Below are 26,194 nucleotides of genomic sequence, written 5' to 3'. Positions count from 1 at the left end.
ACAGGGGCTGCTCTGGGGGGAGTGGGGGACGGGGGGAGGCAGCAGCAGTTCAGGTTCAACTCCGGCATCCGCTGTAGACAACGCACACGCAATATGGGCTACATACTGGTGTGTTAAAGGCCAGTCCAACTAATACGGTGGACATAACTGTGTGTGAATCTTCACTCACAGGGATTATGAACTACAAATTGAATAAGCCGTGGAACTATTCTTCGTATTTTGTGTGTGTTTATGTATTATCGAATTATTACTGATATATAGATAATAAACGTTTCATTCTATTTATGATTATTAATATATATATATATATATATATATATATATATATATATATATATATATATATATATATATATATATATATGTATATATATTACAAAGAGGATTAGATATCTTATAGGATAGTTATTATGATGCATATTATTGTCTAGTAGGCTAATTAATACATTTGCAAGTTGTCGGTTAGTGTATAAGATAATGAAAGTATGATATAATTATTATTCCTTATATATATTAAACGCAATTTGTGATTAACTGGACTGAATAAAAACCATTCTGTTATTAAGCCTTCGAAACACAAAAAGGCTGTCGTGGATTTTTTATTGCAATTGCATGCAAGACGAAGACGGGAGATCTCTACAATTGATGACTTACAAATCCTACTTCAATCAAACGATATAATAAAACCTCGAGCAATAACATAATGTATTTATGGGTTATTGTGGGGCGTCGAGGGTGCAAACGGCGTAGAGAATAGATGGCGGGCTGTTTTTGTGTTGCATTCCTGCAGTAGGTTTGACCCTTAACCCCGTCGTTGTAGTCCCTCCGCCTCGCATTCCTAACAGGGTTTTCCTGCAGTAGTACAGCAAAGGCGCACGCCTGCCACTGCGCCCACTGTGTATAGGCTAGGTAGCTTAGAGAGCTAGCAACCACCACCCATCTGCACACAATCTGTTGTGAGATGCAAAAAATAACCAAACACTATATATGATGCTTTAGCCCAAAGGCGGTGGTGAAAACTACAGTGAATAGCGCCCGAATCCTCACGAAAGAAGGAAGAGCTGGTGGTTTTTGGGAGCACTTATCATCTGCCTGTGCTAGCCTGCGAGCTAACGAATCCTGCTCACGGTTTCCTGACCCACAGCGACGAGTCGCTTTGTAGCGATTCGAGATCCGAGAGACACAGTCCCGACATACAATCAAGCCGCCAGTCGCGAAGAGAGGAGGAAATGAAGGACAAACAAAAGAGGAAGAAGGAGCGCACTTGGGCAGAGGCGGCTCGCATGGTAAAAAATAAGTCAAACTTTTGAATTTGAACGTATTTTGGGGCGATTTCGTGCGACCGTTTCCGACGGTCGGAGAAACTACAGCCGCCAGGCGGAGGATTTGCTGGGTCGCCTCTGCACGGCGTCCCGACTAGCGGACACTCGCCATAAGACTGCGGCCCGAACAGTGTCAAATAACCCCAGCAATAACACAACATCGTCGCATTTTTCTGTATCTGTGTCGGAATTACTGTTTTTTTTTTTTTTACAACATTGTTTGTGTAGTGTAGCCTCACCGAGAGCTAGCCCGCAGCCTTCAATGTTGACTTGCCGAGGATTCGGCTAACGCTAAATGCTAACGTTAGCAATCTGCTAACGTAGAGCTAGCAACTGTTATGTTTTCGTCCCTTTGTTTGTAGGCAGCAAGTTAGCTCCCGTTGTCATATTTATCATCTTCACCTGGCTCACCGCTAAATAGTCCACTAAATATCCAGTTATAATTATTATAGAAAACATACCTTGATGGTTATTTAAAGGGATTATAATATGCAAACAGAACATCATTGGTAACTATTCAACATAGCTGGCTCTGGGCTAATTCAGTCCCGGTGTGACATACTACTTCGTGTAACCCTGAATGGACACGGCTATAGCTAGTATACATGGCTCTGTCTTCTCATTTCCTTTTTGACAGAAGGGCATGTACTTTGGACAGAACCAAAATAGGCTTTGCCCTTCTGTCAACCTATAGTATTTCTAATCACTCTTGAGCTGGAATTAAGAACGTACTATACCACTAAACTAGAATGGAATAAGTTGGCCTAAAAATGGACAAGAAAATTGATGGTTGCATCAATTTTCGAGATAAATAATGTAAATTGAGTTTACCCAATTAGAGGGTGTGCTGATGTCCAATGGATTCCTTAATACCAATAGTATTGTAGGAACCTCCATCAAGGGCAAATACTAGTAGGTGGCATTAGCCAATTACAAGTTTTTAAATAACCGTATGTACTTCAGTGTTGTGACTTTGTTTCTGTTTTTATTTATTGAAATGAATCGGGTCAGGTGTGGAGGAAAGGTGATGCCCCTTTTTTGGCCAATAACAACACTGAATATGCATTGTCTTGGTGCTTTTATCTTTAGCAAGATCAAAACTTCAGAGAACGTAGACAATGAGAACATCAGAGAACGTAGAAGAGTCCCAATTGCAAAACATGGTAACCGGTACTGCATTTGCTATTTGGTCATTTAGCAGACGCTTTTGTCCAAAGCCTCTTACAGTCATTAATGAGAAGGTAGGATTAGGCGCCTTGCTCAAGGATGCTGCCAGGTAGACTGCAGATGTAGAACCATTGGGCTGAGACTCAAACCCCCTAACCATTATCATGTCCCCTCATTAATTTACAGTTTTCTTTATTGTGGGGAAATTCCATATAACAAAGCTTCTACATTTATTGATAGACATATCCGGTTGCTTAATTTGTCATTTGCTTTTGTTGTTTAAACACAGTCACAAATAATTTAATCACGTGGATATGCTGTTTCATAAGGGCAAGCGTTACATATGTATTTGGAAGGAAAGCATTATCTTTCAAGTGGAATGCAGTGTAGCTCCAGGTGGCAATAAAACTACACATCTACAAGACAAACATTTATTTTGTAGGAATTCAAACAACACTTAACTCTAACTCTGTTACAATAGGTTCCACATCTCTCAATCTTTACGCTACAACATTTCTTCTCAGGAACCCTAGCATACATATTAGTCCCTTTGTGCAGCATATCAATATTAGTTTCTCAGGGTTTCAGACTTGCCATGTTATCCATTTAGATACTTGTTGTGATGTATTCTTTGTGGCCTACGTTGATAAGAAAGCTGTTAACGGCTTTTTGTCTGTCAAATGTCCTGTGGTTTTGCAAGACATTGTTGATTTGCTTTTTCTCCTACAGTTTATCAGGCCTCACAGGCCTGCTGTGTTGATTTCAAAGTCATTTTATCCAGATTTTCTCTGTGAGGGGGCTAACAAACGCATGACATTTTGGCAGGTATTGGAGAACTTCTCTGATGCCCCAATGACACCAAAACAAATCCTGCATGTCATCCAGACAAAGGGTCTAAAAGAAATGAGGTGAGGGACACACACACACACACACACACACACACACACACACACACACACACACACACACACACACACACACACACACACACACACACACACACACACACACACACACACACACACACACACACACACACACACACACACTATTAAAGTAAATTGATGTTTTGAAAGAGTAATGAAATGCCCTAGTCCCGGCCCACATATACAATAAAAAGAATGGATGGTCCAATCATGTTGGGGAAGACGTCCTAGAAATCCTATTGGTCAAACCAGGGATCCAGGGGATTGCGGTGAAACCGACTGCTGGTTCTATCCCATAAAAAAAAAACGAGAAAAAAAAACTACCTTAAAATGACCTCCTGAGAAAGGTGGCGACAAGAGAAGTGATAAAGAATGTTTTAAACCCTAAAAACCATTGGCCTGCGGATAAGCTTTTCATTCTACTCTTCAACGCTCTTCAAACTCGAATCTGTTTAAAAAAATCTCCCAAGTGTCCTTCTAGTTATGATTTTGTTCTAATTCTTATTTTCTCTCTCCGCACATCACCTGGGACCTCCTCAAACCATCGTTCTCCTCACACAAGGAGGTGGGTCTGACGTGTTTATTGGCTAAAGAAGCATTTTCCACCACTTAATTATTCACTACATTTTTGTCTGGCAGTCCTGTGTGCTGACTCAGTATTGTTTCGTGGCTCTCATCTGAGCCATAATCCCTGGCCCATGTATATTCAAGAGTTGCTCAGAACTATTCCCCAACTTAATGTTCGAGCTTAAGTGTCACACCACATGTGTGTTCCTAGCTTCATTTTAACCGTCATTCATTAACTGTGAGCATGCTTGTGCAGCCAGCGCAGCTTAAATTAGTTCATCCGTAGAGGGGGATAAATGTCATTTCTCTTTGTGGTACCAGTTATTGTGTCTACTGGTATTTGGTGCCCATTCTTTATGCCTTGTGACATCCATCCTATTCGGCGGACTCAAGTTCCATTACCGTTTACTATTTGGTCATTTAGCAGATACTTTTCTCCAAAGCATCTTAGTCGTTTAATGTTTGTTGATTTATGTGAGTAGGTAGAGATTAGATCAATGGTGCATACAGGTCGACATTGGGATTCAAATTGGTGGGGGGGGGGGGATTTCTGTGGCCTGGTGCATCGTAACACGAGGGTCCTTTTGTGTGTTTCTAGTGGGACGGCTCCTCTTGCATGCCTGGTCACCATGCTACACTCCCAGGTGAGGGGAGACCGAGTCAAGAACAGCATCTTCTTCAAGCTGCCGGGACGCATGAGCCTGTTCACTCTCAAGGTACACCTCTCCTCATCCATATTTAAATGCGCTCGGACCATCAGTGGAGATCGGCATTGGAACTTTACATGCAATGTTTGGGGGCCATTTTGTTTTGCCCATCTGTAATAGGATTTCTGTGTGTTGTTTTTTTGTTAACTTTTTTTGTTAAAATCTGAATTGTTAAAGTTATTATCACTTTTGATCTGTTGGACACACCTAACAGTGCCACAGGGTGTCGTATTTCAGAAGTCACTCCTTTGTTAAACATGGCACCTGATAGCGCAATTATAAACTGGGGAGATTCTCAGCTATGGATCTTTTTATAGCCTTGTATTCAGTTCCACATGGAGTCTAGCAGTTTTTCCATTTCTTTGGACAGAGGGAGAAACAAGGTTTTATCTGTTGTGTTTTGTGCAAATCTGGCAGATTTTAATGGTGAATTTTATAATATAAAGATTAAAGACTAATCTTGTCACATCTAGACATTTTGTACATTTTCATACGAGCAATAAGTAGAGTATTTGACTATTCAGTCATTGACTAGCAGACACTTTTATCCAAATTAAACTTTCTGAACAGTGAATTCAGATACAGGTGGATTGGGGGTATGTATCCTTTATGCATGCTTTATTTATCTTATAAGAGGGTTAGTGCGTTAGCTGCTTTTACAGGTGTTGTAAGCTGACTGCACGCGGTCTGCAGCATCAATTCTGTCTGCAAAATCTCCTAAAAGCTGGACCATCGATGTCATTCGTCCGTTTTGGAGAACGCAAACTTTTTCTGTCATACATTTCCATGATTTTTTTTTTTTTATGGAACCGTACGATTAAGGACGTTGATCATTGGGAATCGAACCCCGTACCTCCACGGCAGGGATTCAAACGAGTCACTCCACTGTCCAGCCGCACTCTGAGTCGGGTCTAAATCTCTCTGGGTGCTACTCTGCAGAAGAACGCCCTGCAGTGGACCAAGAGCCCCACGGAGGCAGACACCGCTACAGACGCCACCGGGGCCTCCAGCGCCTCCACCGCCAACCCCACGGCCTCCTCCACCGGCCCCGGCGCCACCACCGCCGGCTCCGGGCAGGGCCTGGCCCACGCCACCGCGCCCGAGGGCGCCGAGCAGGAGAGCTGCGACTCCACCGAGACCACGGCCAACGCCAGCGGGGAGAACGATGGTAGGCTGACATGAGCTGGGAGGGGGGGGCGCCATCGTCACCAGACGGGAGATATGGGCGTCACAGCAGTAGGGAGTCGGGAGGCCCCCCATATACATTTACAAAGGGATGCACATTCACACTAGGGTCAAACCATAAGGCCCAGTCCCATTTCTACCCCTAACCTCTTCCCCCTTCCCCTTACCCCTTACCCCTTCCCCATACCCCTTCAGAACAAGGGGGAGGGGGAAGGGGTAGAAATGGGATTGGGCCTTTATAAGTAATGGTATTGGAAATGTATCTAATACACAATGTGTGTGTGTGTGTGTGTGTGTGTGTGTGTGTGTGTGTGTGTGGAGGGTCGCAAATGAAAAATGTTGGAACGCTACCTGCTAACCACGACAGTAAAAAAAAAAAAAAGGCGATGTTCATGTTGCACTATATCTATCGTCATTGTGTATTATTTATGAATTAAGCTTGGCGCCAGTGTTTGACTAATACACAGTCCTAATTATATTCCCACCCATTCTGCGGTCACTTGGCTTGAGAGGCCCACGGTGTGTATCCTACAGCATGCCTTCACCACCCCCTCTCCCCCCCCCCCCCCCCTTCAACCCCTGTAGCCTCAGTAGACGAGAGCTCCTCCAGCGCCTCCTGCTCCGCCGAGCCCACCCCCCCAAGCCAACCACAGACCCGCCTCAGCCGGGCGGCCGGGCAGCAGAGCCGCGCAGAGTCCCAGACCCAACACGCCACCCGCCTCAGCCGCTCCAGACAGGTAGAGCGCAGCGCACGCCCGGCCCGCGGCCGGGCAGAGGGCCGTCACGTGGGGAGCACGTGGTGGTGGGACACAGAGGCCGTGTCTCAAGACAGGGTGTCCGCGCATCCTTAAAAAGTCTTAAATTCATGTTTCTAAATGTAAGGCCTTAAAAAGTCTTAAATTCGTTACGAATGTCATATGCTGGTCTTAAATACTGTAACTCAAGGTCTTAAATTTGTCGGGGCAGGACTATATATAGTTGTTTTTTTTTCTCGTGGGACTTTTCAGGAAGGACATGTAGAGAGGCTTCTTTCTTGCTAGCTGCATATATAAACGATTATCTGCGTGCTTGCTAGCTAGTCTGCGACAATGGGTAGGTGCTTAGTTGGCTGGAAGACGTCCGTTTCCGAAGTTGGCTCGCGTCTGTTGCCAACCCCCACCATCGCGTGTTTTAGGTCTTAAATTTCATTCAAGGTGGTATTAAAAAGTCTTAGTTTTGACTTGCTGAGACCTGCAGATACCCTGCAAGAGGACAGCTCATTGGTTTGATCGGCTCTCAGGTCGTTATGGCCAGGGTTAAAGGGGACATATTATACCACCAGGTGTGAGCGTGACTAGCCTTACAAGCCATTTCGAAAATCCGCCCCATATGACTTCACTAGTGGGCGTGTCCACCTAGATCTGTGCTGGATAGATGAGCAACGTTTACTTCCGTCTACTGGGTAGGCAGCATGCATCTGAATTCAGTGCAAGTGGCCATGGAAAAAAAAAAACTGCTACATTACTAGACGGTGGATTCATGTTTGGGCCAATGGGAGCCCTGGAACTGAATCCTCTGGTTACAGGGTTCCATTACAGAAACATGCGACAAAAATGGTATTAACCGTGCAACCCTGGAGAGTGCATCCAATTCGTCCTCTTCCTCTTCGTTCTCATTTCTCATGTACTGACCCCTTCCCCCCCCCTCTCTCTCTTCTCACCCCTCCAGTCAGGGAGACAGAGAAAGAAGGCAGTGATGATGCCAAGAGTGGTCCTCACTCCGCTGAAGGTGAACGGAGAGCACGTTCCATCAGGTAAATATAGCAGTTTTATATTTGCCCCCCCCCCACCCCACCCCACCCTGCTGCCCTTCCTCCTAATACCCCTCCGACCCCCCCCTCTGCTTTGGGGCCTGGCTGTCCCAGCTGCGTGCTGTAGCTGTTGTCTCTGTAGACCATGTAATTCTTGGATTTTCACTTGCAAAGACGACTTTAATTACACATTGCTCTGACACACTGAAGTCCAAAATATTAGTACGTCAAATAATTATTTTTTTCTCTATTTATCAATAGTAGTTTGGTTGGTATAGATGTATTGGGTCTTATTCACTCCAATCCTACAGAATATAGATGTTTCAGGCGTTTTGTGTTATTGTGACAACCTGAAGCTCATCCACTGTTCTCCTGACAGTCCGCCACCTCCCAGAGATTGCCGTCTGGCCCTACTACTCAGTTTTTGACAACCACTTTCCTCCAATCTGGGTTGTATATAAAGTGTTGGCTCTGTCCTTGGCTGTGCTCTGAATGCAGAGGCATCTCCGTGTTGTTTGGGAACTTACTGTGAGAATCTGTGTCTTGGACCGTGACGCTAAGCTCCTAAGTGAAACTCCTTGCAGGATTTCTGAGGCTTATTTCACCACTTTCGTAAATGGCATCGTTGCGGTGGATTCTTATGGATTACATCACCCGCCATAGTAAGAAAGGATGGGGTAGACATGGGAACAAACGGTGTTATGTTTGAAGTGAAGCACCACTTTTTTGCGTTACTTCTACAGTCTTGAGTAGCATGGGGAGAAATGAGATGCGCTCGGAAGAGTTAATATGCACGTGTTCCTCGTTGCCATGACGCAATTTCTTCGTTTATTTCAAGGTTCCCCATTTTGGTTTTGGTTTGACCTTTCCCGTGTGTGTGTGTGTGTGTGTGTGTGTGTGTGTGTGTGTGTGTGTGTGTGTGTGTGTGTGTGTGTGTGTGTGTGTGTGTGTGTGTGTGTGTGTGTGTGTGTGTGTGTGTGTGTGTGTGTGTGTGTGTGTGTGTGTGTGTGTGTGTGTGTGGTTAGAAAAAAAAAGTCTTATCACTTCCGGGAAAGTGTCCCCATCCCGACTCTTCCAAACTGCCGCTCCAGGCCTTCTAACCCAGTGTGTCCTGCGCTTCTCCGCCTGCTCCCACAACCGGCCTTTCCTCTTAACCCTGCGACCCAACGCCCCCCTGGACCCGACCCGCCCACAATGGGGGTGGGGGGCTGGAATTCTCACTTTGGGCCTCTGGATCTTCTGTCTCCCTCTGCTTCTGCCGCCACCTCTTACCTGTGCCGTAGCCTATACTATAGCAGCCCGTTTACACCCCCACCACCACCACCAAACCTACTGTACCCCCCCCCCACCCGCAGACCCCCCGCTCAGCTATGACCCCACAGCCAGTGTCTGACCGGCTCCCTACTGCCACCTCCCCCCCCCCCCCCCTCCTCCTCCTCTTCCTCCTCCCCCCCCTTCAGGAGCTGCAGGGAGGCGCAGGGAAGCCTCTAGGGGTACGGGGGGGCCCACGCTACGCGCTCGCCCAGATCTGGGCTGGAAGCGCCCGCAACACTTCAAGAACATGCACGGCCTTCACCCAGGTACAGGCCAAACCTCAACCCCCCCCCCCCCCCCCCCCACACCCCTACAGGAGCCCCCCTGTAACGATACGGTGATGTCCGCCCCTCCTCTCCTCTCTCTGGGCCACTCTCGGCATCAGCCGACCTCCACTAGATGACGGCTACACCTCTTCAACTGACATTAGTCTGCTATGATCATACTGCCGATACGATCTAGGGAGTTATCCGTTCTGTTGTTTGAAAGCTTGAAGGATCATACCGGTCTTGGTGGTCAAACCGTGCCTGCCACGAATGTAAACAACTGTCATTTAGCAATTTCGTCTTTTGAACTGAGCGTGGCTCTGTATGGAGTTGGATTCCCAGGCAGTATCGGCACAACAAAGTGCTTTTTAGAAATGATTGGTGATTTATGATTTGAGTAAAGCCGGGAGAGCCAGTTACGATGGTTTTGATTACCATCAATATTATCCTTTTAATTGGGAGCCGTACAAGATAAGCCACATGGGCAACATAACGCCTCAGAAAAAAACATTGTGGTGTGTAGAGCGTGGGTGTTACAGTAGCTAGGTGCTGTCGGGTGGCAGGGTGAATAACTGAATCCCAAAGTGTGCGGAAATTAAGCAGTTGGTTGACCTGTCACTCATTCCTCCATTTCGGCGCAAGTTCCCTCCTGAGTGGAGGATACATTAAAATGAAAGGCTTCCTGTCCAAACTCTCCTGCATGCTGCTGGTGTGCATCGTCGGTTCGGTACGTCGGAGGAGTTTGGAGACGGCCCTGGAGTCTGCAGACAATGAGAGTTCATGAGCCCTTGTCTGATCTCGGACCGTGCACTTTATCCGTGTTTACTCTATTATCGAATCAACAGTTGAAGTCGTTTTGAATTATAGATTAAAAAAGGGATGTTGGGTTCAGTGATCTCAGATTAGTTCATTCCTTTATATTTTGTTCCCAATATACTTCTTGTCTAATGCACTGGTTTTCAAACAAAAGTTTTCCTGACTCACTACTTCCAACCCTGGTAATGTGAACTGACTATGACAATGTAGGACCGATTTGTAAATTAAAATGTACAACGGAACCAATCCGCTCTTTAGGCTGGTAAGTTTCCACACAAGGAATTGACCTACAAGGCATTTTTCTTGGCGCACTACTACCCAAAGGACCAGAAAATGCACACTAATGCGCATTTTGAGCGCTGTACATGTTGCACACCAGGAACACTACAAAGCTCCTAGTGATTCACTGAGGCGGTTCTGTTGTACGTTCAGGTGGCTGACCCCCCCCCCTCCCCCCCTCCCTCCGTGTCACGCAGGGCCCATGAAGAGAAACCGAGGAGGCGTGGACGTGGACTTTGAGACGCCCGGCTCAATCCTGGTGAACACCAACATCCGTGCGCTCATCAACGTGCGCACCTTCTCCGCCTTCCCCGCACACTCCCAGCAGCAGCTCCTGCAGCTGCTCCCCGAGGTGGACCGCCAGGTGGGTGTCTCTGCGGGGCGGGGGCCCGAGCCTGCACCAAGCAGGTCTTGGGCTCCCCGGGCCGTTGCCGTACCACAGACCCAAAGTCTCGTTAAAACATTCTCCCAGACCGGTTGAACGGGAAAGACGAGAGCGGCCTGACGCAACTGGCGTCGTAAAACGCATCCGCTGTTCCGAACCCGAATCGTTAAAAGTACTCTTTTGTGTTAAACTCTAACAATGATTTGTAGGTCGTGAGTTTGCAACCTTATTTAATAGTACTATGTTTATGTTAAACATTAACAACGGTAGGTCCAAAGTTTGCTACCTCCTTTTGAAGTCAAGGGGACCTTTTCAGTCAGTAGTAGCCGAGATAAAATTGCCTCAAAGCTAATATTAACTAACTATGACCTCATGGTCATGTGATTCCCCACGTGCCCTCTGATTGGTGACCTCTGTCCCTGCAGGTGGGTCCAGACGGCATGGCCCGCCTCAGCAGCTCGGCCCTCAACAATGAGTTCTTCACCCACGCGTCACAGAGTTGGAAGGAGAGGCTGGCTGAAGGTGGGTCAACACCTGGGCTCATGTGCTGCGTTTCTGGGCCGTCCCCCAAAGGAGGAACGTCCCTTCTGTAGTCCTTCTCAAGGGGGTCCTCCCTTTGGGTTTGTAACTGGCTTAGGGTCCGGTGGTTTAGTGTCCTGTGGACACCGGTTACCTTTCGTAACTCATACCTTGGATTAGCCTGCATTGCTGTATGGGGTTTGACCTTTGCCATTGGTTATAGTCCGTGCTTTATTTACAAAGATACTATTGAAGGTCTCTGCATAAGCATCAGTGCACAGGATAAACCCTCTAGATTAAAGATGATTGCCACCTTCTGTCACAGAACAAACATGAAATGTTATCCAGCATGTATGCCGAACGTAATTAATTTCTGCAGCATCAATTTATGCAGATTCGCTACCTAGCGATGCTAAACGTTATGCTAATGCCGACCCCAGATAGACTCTTTATATTCAAGCACGTCTGCTGGGGACAGACGGGTCCACAGAGGGGTGTCGCCTCACGCTGCAGTAGGGGGGGGGGCTCACCGTGTCCCTCTGCGTTCTCTCTCTTAAAGGGGAGTTCACCCACGAGATGCAGGTGCGTTTCCGACAAGAGATGGAGAAGGAGAAGAAGGTGGAGGCCTGGAAGGAGAAGTTCTTCGAGGAGTACCACGGTCAAAAGTAAGGGGACCGCTCACCGAGATGAGGGCACACTTTAACCAATCCCAGACGGCCAGTCCGGGAGGTGTACCCTCAGGCTGCTGACGCTCTGTCTCCCCCCTCTCCCCCCCTCTCCCCCCCCTCCAGGTCCGGTCTGACACGGGAGGAGTCGCTGAAGCTGACGATGAGCGAGGCGGCCGAGGTGGCGGACGGCGTGCTGGACGACGAGGCGGCGGCGACGGCGGCGGCGGCGGCCACCGGCACGCCCAAGAGACGCAGCGTGGGGCGGCGGCGGCGGGACGGCCGCATGCGGAGGCGCACGCGTGCCGACCTGCGCCGCCGGGCGCGCCGCACGCTCTGCAAGGCGGCCACGCCCACCCTGCAGTCCCCCGAGCCCTCGGAGGCGGCCGGCCCCCTGCTGGACACCTCGGCGGCGTCGCTCAACTCGCCCATGTCGGACGGCGCGGCGGTGCAGGCCGAGGTGGTGCTGCAGGCCGACTCGGGCCTGGAGGTCGTCCCCGCCGCCGCCGAGGGCCCCCCCGCCGAGCCGGAGCCCGCCGGGGCCTCTGCCCCCGCCCCCGTCACCGAACCCACTCCCGTCGCCGCCGCCGCTCCAGAGCCCGAACCCGAACCGGAGGCGGAGCCCGAAGCCGCCGAGCTCACGCCCACGCCGACGCAGACCCCCACGCCCACGCCCACGCCGACCCCCACGCCGACCCCCACGCCGACCCCCACCCCCACGCCCACGCCCACTCCGACCCCCAGCCAGAGCCCCGCCTCCACCAGCGCCAACGAGGAGCCGGAGGCGGCGGCCAGCCTGCTCCCCGAGGAGGCGGCCCCGCCCCTGGCCTCCACCTCCTCCCCTTCCTCCTCCTCTTCGTCGTCGTCCTCGGCCTCCTCCCCGGCCTCATCCCCCTCGTCCCCCCCCTCCTCCTCCGACCGGCCCGGGGAGGTGTTCGCCGCGGGCCTGGACTCTTCCTCCTCCTCCTCCTCCTCGTCCTCCTCGTCCTCCTCGTCCAGCGCCGTCGCCGCCGTCGACCTCCTGGACGACACGGCCTCGGTGGTCACCTCGGCCACGGGGGGCACCGGCACCAGCAGCCGCGAGAGCAGCCCCTCGGCCAGCCCGGCGCCCACCCACCGCCCCTCCTCCTCCGCCGCCGCCGCCCAGCTCAAGGAGCAGAAGAGGCGGCCGGACGAGGCCCAGGCCTTCGCCAGCTTCCCAGAAAAGCGGCCGCGCATCGACGACCGTCAGTCCTTTCGTACCACAATTGACGGTGTCCGCACGGAGAAGCCCCCGCCGGCAGCAGAGGAGCCCAAGGTCCCGCCCATCAGGGTAAGAGGGGGTTAGCGGGTCATCTAGGCCCTAGGACTCAGGACCCTGCTTCTACCCCCCCCACCCGTGGGGGGTGGGGGGGGTAGAAGCAGGGTCCTGAGTCCTAGGGCCTAGATGATTAGAGCATCTAGGCCCTAGCAGGGTAGAAGCAGGACCCTGCTTCCTAGGGCCTGGATGATTAGATACGACTTTATTAATCCCACCGTAGGAGAAATTAGAATTGAGTCAAATTACGCCGTAGTTCATTCATGCTAGGTTTAGCTCCTCAAACGAAACGCGTTCTCGAGGCGCTCCCAGTCTTTCGTTTATCTGTTAGGCACTTTGTTAATTGTGAAGTACGGCGATATTATTGACTGCTGATCAAACATGTAACTGGGTAAAAAAAACATCAGATTTATCCAAATCTGCCAAACCTTAAGTCCTTCAACAGACTGTTACCATCATTACCTCTTTAACCCTCTCTCCCCTCTCTCCTCTCTCCCCTCTCTCCTCTCTCTCCCTCTCCCACTCGGTCTCCCCTCTCTCCTCTCCCCTCTCTCCTCTCTCTCCTTCTCCCCTCTCTCTCCCCTCTCCCCTCTCTCTCTCTCCCCTCTCTCTCTCTCTCCTCTCTCTCTCTCCTCTCCGCCCCCTCTCTCCTCCCCCCCCCCCCGCTCTATCTCCTCTCTCCCCTCTCTCCCCTCTCTCTCTCCCCTCTCTCTCTCTCTCTCCCCTCTCTCTCTCTCCCCTCTCTCTCTCTCCCCTCTCCCCTCTCCCCTCTCCCTCTCCTCTCTCTCCCCTCTCTCTCCCCTCTCCTCTCTCCTCTCCTCCCCTCTCTCCCCTCTCTCTCTCTCCTCTCCGCCCCCCTCTCTCCTCCCCCCCCCCCCCCCCGCTCTATCTCCCCTCTCCTCTCTCCCCTCTCTCCCCTCTCCTCTCTCCCCTCTCTCTGTCCTCTCTCTCCTCTCCTCCCCTCTCTCCCCTCTCTCTCTCTCCTCCCCCCCCCCCGCTCTCTCTCCAGATACAACTGTCCAGAATCAAACCGCCCTGGGTCAAGGGGCCCCCCACCTACCAGATCTGCCCCCGCATCGTGCCGGCCGGCGAGGGGTCGCGGCGGTCGGGGACGGGGGGCGCGCGCACCCTGGCGGACATCAAGGCCCGAGCCCAGCAGGCCCGCGCCCAGCGGGAAGCTGCTGCTGTTGCAGCCACTGGCGCCGGGGCAGGGCCGGGCGGGGGGGGGCTGCGGCCTCCTGCTGGGCTACCGGATCGCAGCAGCGGAAGACGAACAAGAGAGCACCCCGGACCCGTCGAGCCCGGAGGAGGAGGAGGAGGAGGAGGAGGAGGAGGTGGAAGAAGGGGAGGTGGTGGTGGGCTGGAGGAGGAACCGCAACCGGCTGCGGACGCTCATCCGCCTGGAGCACAACTACAGCCTGTAGAGCGGGCGGAGCGCGCCGCGCCACGGCCCTCGCCCTCGCCCTCGCCGTCGGCCACCTCCACCTCCACGGCGTCGGAGTCCCCGCAGAGCCCCGCCTCCGCCCCCACCCCGCCCCGGCAGCGGGCGGCTGAGGAGGAGGCGGCGGTGGCGGCGGTGGCACCGCCCCCGACGGCGGCGGCCGGGGCGGTGGTCCGCGTCAAGACGCCCCCCGACGGGATCTCCGAGGACGGGGACACCATGTCGGCCACGGAGCAGGACGGGGGACCGGAGCACCCCGCCAAGGAGAGCCCCCAGTCCCGCCCGGACCGGACGGCCCCCCCCCCCGCCGCCGCCGCCGTCGTCGTGGAGACGCTGAGCCAGTGGAGTGTGAGCAAACCCCTGGCCCCCACCTCCATCCCGGACTCCCTGCCCCGGTTCGGGGCGCAGGGTGTGGACGTCATCCAGAGCCTCGCGGCGGCCCCCCTCCCACTGGGAGCAGGGGGGAGGGGGAGGGGGAGGGGGGAGGGGGGAGTGTGATCCAGCACGGCTCGCACCACGTTGGGCCACCCGAGGGCCCGCCCTCCTCCAGAGCCAGGAGGGGGTCCCCCTCCTCCAGAGCCAGGCGGGGGTCCCCCTCCTCCCAGCGACGGGGCTTGATGAAGAGGGGGCAGGGAGAGGCGTTGGAGGAAGAGGAGGAGGAGGAGGAGGTGGAGGACGACGCCGCCGGGGGCCACAGCGACTCCACGGAGACGGCCTCCGACTGTGAGAACGAGACCCACGAGGAGGACCAGCCGCTGGACTGGCCCCGCCCCCTCCCCGGCCAGAGGAACGGCCTGCCCGTCATCCGCGGGCCCCTCCCTCCCCCCCCTCCTCCTCCTCACCAACACGCCGTCATCCAGGCCCGCCACGGCCCCACCGTCATCCAGCCCTGCTACCCCCAACGGCCTGGCCCCCCACCCCCCGTCCGGCCGCTCCCAGGACCCGCAGCCGCCCCCCCCCCCGAGCCCAAGCACAAGCCCCCCCCCGCGGCCACGGGGCCGAGCCCACGGCCCCCCAGGGCTCCCCGGACGAGGACGGCAGAGCGGCCGCCAAGCCCGCCCCCGCCCCCCCCCCACGGCGCGGCCACAAACACTTCCCCGGTGGGCCCCCGGAGGGCGGCGGCGGCGGCGGGGGGGCTGGGCGGCCGGCCCGTGTCCAGCGTGGAGGCCAACAACCCCCTGGTGACGCAGCTGCTCCAGGGCGGCCTGCCGCTGGAGAGGCTGCTGCCCCCGTCCCAGGGCGCCACCCGGCTGGAGATCAGCCGCATGCCGGGCGCCGCCGCCCCCCCCGCCGCCGCCCTCCAGGGCTCCGTCGGGGGCCCGGACGTCAGGCCCGGCCCGGGGCCACCCCCCCGCGGAGCCCCTGAGCCCGTCGCAGAGCCAGGGGTCCTGCGGGAAGGAGCAGTACCCGTCTCCTCTAGGGGCCGTGCCCGTCATCACCTCCTCCTCCTCGCGCTCCTCCCTCGACCACGCCCCCCAGAACTTGGCGGCGGGCGAGTCGGCCGTGATCCGGGAGCCCCCCAGGCACAGGGCCACGCCCGAACGGCCCCACCCCCCCCTCGTCAACAACCACGCCGCCCCCAACGGGCCCCTGTCCCCGCCGGCCGACCAGCCCCGCCCCCCCTCTCCATCCCTCAAGATGAGCTGGGGCCCGCCCCCGCCGCAGCCCTACCACGCCCCCGGGCCGACGCAGCTCTCCCCGGCCCCCGGCGTCAAGAGCGAGGCCGGGGCGCGGCCCTCCTGCCAGCAGCAGGCCCTCCCCAAGCCCCACGGCCCCCCCCCGCCCGGCCCGGGCCTGAAGAAGGAGCCGGGCTGCCACGGCGACGGCTACCTGTCGGCGGGCGGCGCCATGGAGGCGCTGGGCGACGGCTACCTGAGCGGCGGCGCCATGGAGGGCCTGCTCAACATGGAGATGACGCTGGCCCGCATGGCCAAGAAGGAGCACATGGGCAAGTCGCCGTACAACCACTGCCCCTCGCCCTGCTCCTCGCCGGGCCCCGCCGCCTCCTCGCTGCCCTTCCAGCTCTACGGCAAGCTGCCCAAGCAGGGCGGCGGCGGCGGCATCGGCGGCGGCGCGGGCCTCAGCTACACGGCCAACGTGTCGGTGATGGACGGCGCCGGCGGCTTCACCCGCAGCCTGGCGGACGGCGTGCTGCAGCTGCGGCCCCGGCTGGCGCCCGGCCAGACGGCCACGCTCAGCATCCAGGCGTACGCCGACAGCGGCACGGAGGAGGTGGCGCTCAAGTGCTCGTGCCGCCTCAAGGCCATGATCATGTGCCAGGGCTGCGGCGCCTTCTGCCACGACGACTGCATCGGCCCGTCCAAACTGTGCGTGTCGTGTCTGGTGGTCAGATAGTAAGGGGGGGGGGGGGGGGCCGGGGGCGGCGGGGTTAGGGCGACGCCCGGCGTCTGTATAAACGACTCTGTATCTATTGAAACATGTAAAGTATTAGGCGGCCGCGGGCGCCTGAACCGAGGACTTGGAGGCTCCGGGGGGGGGTAGCCCTCTTCCCCGGGCTGAGGAGCAGAGCAGGGAGACGGACTCTGCCGGCAGTGTTGCCTTGTAAATTAGAATCGATCTGTATTAATATTATTTCTTTTTTTTGTTTTTGGTTGTTGCAGATTTTTCAGATTTTTTTTTTTTTTTTTTTAAGATGTTCTGCTGTTACATTATTGTATTATTATTATAATTATAATTATTATTATTACTATTGGTATTCTTGTACGTTTTCTGGGCATGATGGATTGTAAATTGTGCCTTGTCTTTTTTTTTTCTCCTCAGAAACATTTACCTCATCTTCTCGCTCCACTCGTCATCACTGAGTGTGAAAAAATGGCCGCCGGTTTGTTGGGCTCTTCTTGTGCTGTGCCCCGGCGTGACCTGTTCTCGTCTCTTGCGCAAAGAAATATTTTTTTAACCATTAAATGACATTAAATTGACCTCTGCCATGGCGTGTTTGTTATTCTTTTGGTGGTCGGTCTACCAAACATTTCATACTGCAGTCTTTCTACCATACAACAAATGACCAAAAATGTGTTTCAATCATTAAGCACAACTGGGGTTCAATGAACCTCCAACAAAAGGGTTACACCCAACAAGATCTCTTTACTTCCTATTTAATATTTTTATAATTTATCAAGGATTTTAGAAAATATTGACTAGGTAGGCTGTCGCCATGTGGATCCAATCCAGCTCCTTTGGGTGGAATCCAACTAAGTAACGGACACCGCCAACGGTGTGGAAATTTGCAGTCAATAATTAACTTAGAAGATATTCAAGTCAAAACCGACGCTTTTAAACAAATGACATGGTAGTGCTGCTTAGAAGTTGAAAACCTTTATTGAGGCAAACATTTAACACTGCAGTCTTTCTAAAATTTCTAAACGAATGACTCGACCACAAATGTGTTTCTATCATTAAGCAGAACTGGTGTTCAATGAACCTCCTACACAAGGATTACACCGAACAAGATTTTTATTATTTTATGACAAAACCAAACCACTTGGGTTTTCTGCTGTACTGCTCAGAACTGTTCTTGAATCGAATTGAGACCAACCTGAACATACAGCTTGGTCTCAACATACATACTATACAGTCTGTTATCTTTGAAATTTATAATTCTGTTGTCCTGGCCGATGCGTACTGTGGACAGACTGTCATTTCAAATTGCCCACATACATTTATAACAATGGTTTTACATTTTCAACAACTGATAAAGATTTGGGGATATACACGGCTATCAAACATTGGAGTAGAAAGAGGCAAATAAAAACATGCACAATTTGTAAAATCCAGTAAGAGCTCCTTTATTTTATGGTTTCTTTATGTCACATTATATTATTTGTGTACACATTTGTGTCAAGGCATTCTCAATAGGCAGGGTACACTGTGTGCAGGGAAATGGTTTATTTACAGACCAGATGGATGGCACTAGGATTTAAAGGAAAACCAAATTCCCAATTTGAGGTATCGGCAACGATCAACCCTTATAAAACTTCTTTCGCGCCGACCTCTGCCAGTCCCTCATGTCGTTTAAAGGCACCCAGTGCAACTTTCGAGGCTTAAAAATAAACATTCAATTTCTAGTCTTTTTTACACGTAGTAAGTTTCAATAACTCCATACCATTACATACCGACATTTAAGCAGCAAAGATGAGACGTCGTTGTGTGGTGAGAACTGATACAAAATCGATAACAACAATGCCGCCATTTTCTTTATTTTTTGTAACCTACAATAAATAAAGCAGGCTTCCAGTCAATGGAAAAATGGCTTCTCCCCACCGGCGATTGTTGTTGTTTACGATTTTCTATCAGTTCTCACCACACAATGACGTCTCATCTTTGCTCCTTGAATGTCGATATGTAATGGTATGGAGTTATTGAAACTTACTACGTGTAAAAAAGACTAGAAATTGAATGTTTATTTTTCATTGAATGTTTACATAAAGTTGCACTGGGTGCCTTTAAGGGTTGAGCTGTGTGGCTGTCCAGGCTGCTGTCTCCAGACACTCGCATCAAATTAGACGTTACCATATCAATCAAAAATGTATGGACGGCAGCTGGTCCCCCAAAACGAGCAATCAAGGTTAACTCATGCAATGGCATGCGTTTAACCTATGGCGGGCAATTGAGTCCATATTTACAACTTATCCACTGTTTGCTTTTACTTTGTGCATTAAAGTCGACATTGGGAACTCTGTATCATTACTACTGATTCCTTTTCATCCTGAACAAGTAGTTCTAGGGTTTGGTTTTCCTCTAAGAGTTTGCCGTCAGGGGAATGTTGAGGTGTAACTGAGGGCTGTATGAAGGGAGCGGCGACAGCCATGATTAGAGCGAGAAACAGGGGAGCTAAAGAAGTAGTCTCAGGACGGGAAACTCTGGAATAAGGACGTAGCTGTGACCATTTTTTCCAATACGTGACACATTTGAAAGGTAAACTCAAGGCAAATTCGTGAGCTTGTCGAACACTATAAATAATAACGATGAATAAATAAGCCACACATTCCCCAACATCTTTGTCAAGGTTTATGATAAAGCAACCGTTAAGTGATTCCCCGCAGGGCTGAACAAGCCACACAAGATGGACTGATACGATTATGGATACATTTCTTTGATAAGTCACTTTCAATCCATTTTTTTTTCCAAGGAGACTTGAGTCTTACTATCCATGTTTGTCCAATATTTGTATATATAGCTGAGTGTTACATAAAACCAGAAGTGATTGTGCGTCAATAGAACAACCATCATTCGTATTGTGTGTAATTATGAAATGATCCTTACACAATGACTACCTAAGAAATAACTTCTGTTACAGTTTTATACCTGAAATTGTTGGAGGGAACTCCCTCTCCACTTGGAGCAATTTGGATGCTTTAATTCATATTAATGAGCCACTGGCTGGTGATTGGCTGGTAGTGTTAGTTCCATTCCCTGACATTGGCTACTACAAAACCGTATCTGTTTGAGCCCCAATCAGACATTTCAGGGGGCGGGGCTAAGGCAAATTTAGAAAGATGGTTTCTGCCATTCATTCTGATCATGTTTCCTCCACCTTGAAAAAGTGGGACGGTGAAATCCATGCCAAAAACTAAACCTGGCAGAACTGGTTCTATAAGACCCACACTAACATAGGGGGCGGTTTGAGCTTGTTTCAGATAAGATAATATGTACTTTATTAATCCAAGAGAGGGAATTAGGGAATTATTAACTATCTTTTTGGCCCTAACGGTTCCCAGTAGTGGATAAGCTACATCTATGTGACTGAGAATCGTGTTCAATGGTACTTTAACTTTGTTGTACATTATACCTCTGCGTCAATCATAACTTTGTGGTTTTCCAATTCATTTATGAACGAGTAATCGGTTCTAGGTTCCCATATATGTTAATCTGTAAATACATAAAGATCACCAGATGCCACTGAATCTGTGACTCTCAGCACTCAGAATCGACTACCAAGAACCATAAACGAAAACACCGGCATAGAGAGCCTACGGCAGCTATTCGACGCAGAAGTATATCTTCACTGTTCCCGGTTGTGGAGGAGGCATCTGTACATCGATAGACGGATGGACATCTCTTATTTGTACTCCCCATAATAGAAAATCGGGCTTTAAGCAGTGAACACTAGATGAGGTTTCAGCCTTGGAGATGCCAGCGTAGCAAAGTTTTCCTACGGAGTTGAGCGCTGTAACCCGACCTAGCTAAATGCTACCCTGGGCGTAGCGGACCGCTCAGGATTTCCATCTCAACATGGAGGGAAAAACGAATTGTCGGCGTCTCAGAGGTTTTTTTTCTGAGCTATATAATAATCTGAACGCCCAGCGTAGCATCCCGCGCTTTTGCTGAAAGCTCCCAATGTTCACGCTTTAAGAGCGAGGACCCCCGGCCCCGCCCCCCCGGCCCCGCCCCCTTACTGTTCCCGGTAGTGCAGGAGGTACATCTTCAGGGGCTCGGGCAGCGGCAGCCCCAGTATCTGCTCCCTGAGCCGGTTCACGGGGGACTCCTGCAGGAGCGCCCCGGCCTCCCGCCGCCGCTGCTGCTCCTCCTCCTCCTCCTCCTCCTGCTCCTCCTCCTCCACGCGGCTCAACCGCTCCGACGCCCGCCCCTCGGCGTCCTCCTCGTCCTCGTCCTCCTCCCTCTCCTCGTCCTCCTCCCAGGCCTCCCTGGCGCTGTAGGCCGGGCCCCGGTCCAGGGGCTCGGGGAGCAGGCGACTCACGAAGGTGTAGCGGTTGGCCAACACGGCGCGGGCCAGCTGCTGCTGCTGCTGCTGGGGGAGGATCCGCGGCCGCAGCGCCGCCGCCGCCGCCGCCGCCGCCGCCGCCGCCGCCGCCGCCGGCCCCCCCGACAGGAGCCTCTTCCTGGGCAGGACTCGGGGAGGCGGGGCCTCCGTCAGGACGTGGCGGATGGAGATGCGGGCCAGGTCCTGGAGCGCCCGCACCTCGAACATGGAGGCTTTGGGGGGGGGGGGTAGGGGGTGGGGGGGGGGGTTCAAGAGTACAACGAGATACGTTTTTATCCGGACCAAAAGTAGCTTGTCTGGATAAACTACGGCCAGGTAGGGTCATAACCTGCTCAGTCATGTTCTGAGCAGTAATGGCCTACAACTAAATCCATGCCAAAAACTAAACCTGGCAGAACTGGTTCTATAAGACCCACACTAACATAGGGGGCGGTTTGAGCTGGTTTCAGATAAGGTAAGATGTACTTTGTTAATCCAAGAGAGGGAATTAGGGAGAACTTAGTTTTATTAACCATCTTTGTGGCCCTAACTGTTCCCAGTAGTGGATAAGCGACATCTATGTGACTGAGAAACGTGTTCAATGCTAGTTAACCTTTGTTGTACATTGTACAGCTGCGTCAATCATAACTTTGTTGTTTTCCAGTTCATTTATGAATGAGTAATCGGTTCCGCCGCGGCCTACACCTGCTTGAGTAAGCAGTGTAGGCCTCTTGCTCGAGGGCGCCTACAGGTTTATGGGTCGACATAGGAAGATAGGATTCAAACACCCGAACCACTGGGCTGAATCCTGCCCCTCAAAAGACAAGTGTGTGTGTGTGTGTTGAATGTATCTGTGTGTTGAATGTATCTGTGTGTTGAATGTGTCTGTGTGTTGAATGTGTCTGTCTGTCTGTCTGTCTGTCTGTCTGTCTGTCTGTCTGTCTGTCTGTCTGTCTGTCTGTCTGTCTGTCTGTCTGTCTGTGTGTCTGTCTGTGTGTGTCTGTCTGTGCGTGTGCGTGTGTGTGTGTGTGTGTGTGTGTGTGTGTGTGTGTGTGTGTCTGTGTGTGTGTGTGTGTGTGTGTGTGTGTGTGTCTGTGCGTGTGCGTGTGTGTGTGTGAGCATACGTAGGGGTACTGGCCCGGGGCTGCTGTTCTCTGGGTGCTTGGGCAGCACCAGAGGAGCGAAGGACACGGCGATGATCTTCTTGGTCTCCCAGCTGTTGTACCCCGTCCTGCGGATCTTCGTCAACTAGGAGGGCAGAGGATGTCTTTTAATGTGTTTATAATGTACACATTATCATCCTGTACTCTGTAGCCGACAAGGGACGTCCGTTCCATGCTGAATGGATGGCGATGGCTTTGCTGTAAGCTGAATTCCACCTAAATCTGTTATCTTCACTTGACTTGAAATGTGTTGTTTTAAACAACAATCTTGTTTGCTTGACGAGAACTGTCGTTAATATTTTAAGACATCTAGAAGTAGTTGATCTACCATTGTAACTTATTGTCATTGTAAATAATATCATGCAACAGCACCCCCCCTAGGGATTCACGGGTTACTGCAAGAGCAGTGTCTGATTGGCTGAACACTAAGTGACCACATGACACTTATCCCTGGAACACAGACATCCCAAAACCTGCCTGGTGAGAAAACTTTCACCAGAAAACTTTAATTTAGTGTTAGCTGTTGGCAAAAAGTATCTTTACATTCATATCTCGTTGACGGTCCCGAATTTCCAAAATCGGAATGATAGCACAATCTAAATCGGAGTGGGCCGGGCATTTTGCATTGGTTCGGTGGTGACACCTCTCAAAACATAAAAGTGACATATTATACCACCGTTACAAGCCCTTTTGAAAATCTGCCTTTTCTGACATCACAAGTGGGCAGCACACACCTAGATGTGTGCTGGATAGATCAGTCTACCAGCCTTCAAAGTGGACTGTAGCAAACTTTGCTCATCTATCCGTCATACATTTAGTTGGACACGCCCACTTGTGATGTCAGAAGAGGCCGATTTTCAAAGCGGCTTTTAACGGCTAATCACACTCACACCTGGTGGTACAATACGGGACCATCAAGCTTCTTCTTCCTAAAACACCGGAATAATACGTTTATCAAAGACTATGAGCGTGGTTGCACTAGCATCTCATGTTAGCAGTGGGATGGGACCTTTAACCCTGTTTTGTTTTTTTAAACGCTGGAATAATGCTTCCAGCGTTTAATGAGTGTGTGTGAGCGTTGTCGCCCTAGCAGGTCTGATAGCGGTCGCCAGGTGATATTTCGGGGCGCTGGTGGCCCTGACCTTGTCCTCCAGCGGCAGCACCAGGATGCCGCCCACGCGCAGTAGCCTCCTCATGTAGTCCTCGTGGTCGCGCTGCACGCCGGCGCCGCAGTACACCCGGTCGTACTGCTGCGTCTCCGGGGCGATCTCCAGGCAGTTCCCCGCCACGAAGCAGGGCTCGCACAGCTCGAAGCTGCACGCACGGACACACACACAAGCAAGGACACACACACACACACACACACACACACACACATGGATGTACGCACGCATGTACCCATGCATGGACACACACGCGCACGCACGGACACAAGCATGCATGGACATACGCATGCACGGACATACGCATGCACACACACACACACACACACACACACACACACACACACACACACACACACACACACACACACACACACACACACACACACACACACACACACACACAGTTAGGAAGGCCTGACTGAATGACATTATCATTACAAGAGATTGTGTGGAATTAGAATAAATGAATGACATTATCATTACAATGTCATATTATAATTATAATTATTCATAATTATCCCACTCATCAGAGTGGAGGTTGCTTGGTCACTCGGGGAGGATGGAAAGCCTTTCAAACCGTTCCGGATTGCAGCCGGCCACAGGGTCTGAAGGCGTACCTGTCGAAGCTCTTGCTGTTCTTGATGAAGAAGTCCAGCTTCTCGTACGCGTACTCGATCACGTCGGCGTGAAGCTCCACTCCGTGGTTTACCCCGAACGGCCCTGGAGGAAGCGTTTAAGAACAGGACTCGCTTTGATTTGAGTCTCCAGAAAACAGCAGCCTCACCATGATTCATCGGACCTGTGGGCTGTGACGTTTACCGTCTTTCTTTGGCTTTTTCCCTTATCCACATACTGCTTGATTCACCCTTATAATTTGTCCCAGAATAGAATTGGCGGAATGCACGGACAATACAGCACTGATTTAGTTGTACTTTTTTGAATGAGTCAGTCAGTCAGTCAGTTCTCTCTCTCTCTCTCTCTCTCTCTCTCTCTCTCTCTCTCTCTCTCTCTCTCTCTCTCTCTCTCTCTCTCTCTCTCTCTCTCTCTCTCTCTCTCTCTCTCTCTCTCTCTCTCTCTCTCTCTCTCTCTCTCTCTCTCTCTCTCTCTCTCTCTCTCTCTCTCTCTCTCTATAGTCTCTCACCCAGGATCAGGCCCACCATGGTGCTGAGATACCCCGTGCCGCTGCCCAGGTTGAGGAAGGAGAGGCCGGGCCTGAGCTCCAGCGCCTCCATCGCCTCCGAGTAGATGCAGGGCGCCGACAGGTGGATGTTGCCGTGCCTCCAGGCCAGGTCCTTGTAGGCGCTGTCCCGGAACTCGCCCAGGTAGTAGTCGGCGCGGTCCACGGCGCGGAAGGCCCGCTCCACAGCCTCCGAGCGGATGTACTGCGCCTCCTTCAGGTTGTCAATGAGCTCATCATTGTCCTCCCCCGCACTCACCACCCCGCCCATCCTCCTCCCTCTGCGAGCGAGCTGTGGGAGGGGGGGTATATTCAGTGAGAACTCAAGTACATTTTTAGATGTCCAGCCCTTTCCCTTGTGTCTCTTAACTTCCTTCACTCAAACTCATCTATTGCGATATGAACTTGAGAGATGCGTCAGGATTTTCAGTTACAAAATAAAAGGCCCAAACCCCTCTCCCCACCACCACCACCACCACCACCCTTCGCTTCGCCCCCATACAGGAGTGTGGCCCCCCCGTCGTTAGAAACCGAAGGACGCCTCTGTCCACAAGTGGAAGTAAACACCCAATCTATTACAGTCGCAGTAGAGATCACAACAATGACAACAGTCTGGCGGGCGTGTATCACAACGCATTTCCGTATTTAGATCATAGCCAAACATAAGGTGTTGAAGTCTGAACAAGCTGATATCCCTGACGCTGCTTAGGCCAACTGTGTCAATCCACTGGATATGCCACCGATGTTGGGCCAAATAGCTGCGCCACTAAATAATAAAGCATGTCGAAACGTATTTTGGAATGCCTCGTCTTTAGTTACACAGGCTTTGGCTGCGAATTATGAAAAGTAGGAACATTTTGAGATTGTTGAAAGATGCCAACGCAGATTTTTTGGTTAAAACACTTCCAAAACCGTAGCCGTTATGTACAGACATCGAGGATTGACTCTGCATAAACACGGGATTAATACAGATCCATTCTATAATTGTGTCTTCCACTGGATCAGGCGACAATAACAGTGGACCCTGTGCGGCAGCGACCAACAATGCGCTTTGACGCATCGACAAAGAAACAGTCCTCGGTGTCATTGTTTCGCTCTTACCCAAACGTGGCGCAGTTTAGCAGCTCGCCCGAAAACAAGTTTAAATGTTGGCCACGAGAGTTGATATCAAGACGTTTCATAGATTTCCCGTATGGATGTATCCGGGTAAATATTGCGTTTCTTCAGTTCCCCCAGTTCTGGATGTAAACACGACCATCGGAGGGAACGTGACGTCGGCCATCCAATCAGAGGAAAGTGCGCCTCAGCCAGGCTGTCCAAAA

The 26,194-nt window shown here is 51.7% G+C and overlaps 2 protein-coding genes across 2 annotated transcripts; one reads left to right on the top strand and one right to left on the bottom strand.

Moving 5' to 3' along the window:
* Positions 1 to 826: 826 nt before the first annotated feature.
* asxl1 (ASXL transcriptional regulator 1) lies at positions 827 to 17,584 on the top strand. Its single transcript, XM_060057791.1, is given in 14 exon segments — positions 827 to 1,286; positions 3,315 to 3,398; positions 4,579 to 4,698; positions 5,629 to 5,857; positions 6,460 to 6,611; positions 7,582 to 7,666; positions 9,124 to 9,243; positions 10,536 to 10,702; positions 11,149 to 11,245; positions 11,802 to 11,907; positions 12,034 to 13,219; positions 14,214 to 15,095; positions 15,098 to 16,972; positions 17,427 to 17,584. Coding segments are annotated over 14 exon segments (5,307 nt in total). The 5' UTR covers positions 827 to 1,229; the 3' UTR covers positions 17,574 to 17,584.
* Positions 17,585 to 17,965: 381 nt separating this feature from the next.
* pcmtd2a (protein-L-isoaspartate (D-aspartate) O-methyltransferase domain containing 2a) lies at positions 17,966 to 26,179 on the bottom strand. The gene is made up of 8 exons (XM_060058499.1): positions 25,974 to 26,179; positions 24,837 to 25,164; positions 24,313 to 24,415; positions 23,672 to 23,843; positions 22,491 to 22,614; positions 21,483 to 21,599; positions 19,153 to 21,449; positions 17,966 to 18,667 (listed from the first exon to the last, which is right to left on the bottom strand). The coding sequence occupies exons 2-7, from the start codon at positions 25,141 to 25,143 to the stop codon at positions 21,058 to 21,060; spliced, it is 1,215 nt and encodes a 404-aa protein (XP_059914482.1). The 5' UTR covers positions 25,144 to 25,164; positions 25,974 to 26,179; the 3' UTR covers positions 17,966 to 18,667; positions 19,153 to 21,057.
* Between the last annotated feature and the right edge of the window lie 15 nt (positions 26,180 to 26,194).

The sequence above is a fragment of the Gadus macrocephalus genome, chromosome 1, assembly GCF_031168955.1.
Source record: "Gadus macrocephalus chromosome 1, ASM3116895v1".
Lineage (NCBI taxonomy): Eukaryota > Metazoa > Chordata > Actinopteri > Gadiformes > Gadidae > Gadus > Gadus macrocephalus.
This window is presented reverse-complemented; position numbering and strand designations above follow the sequence as displayed.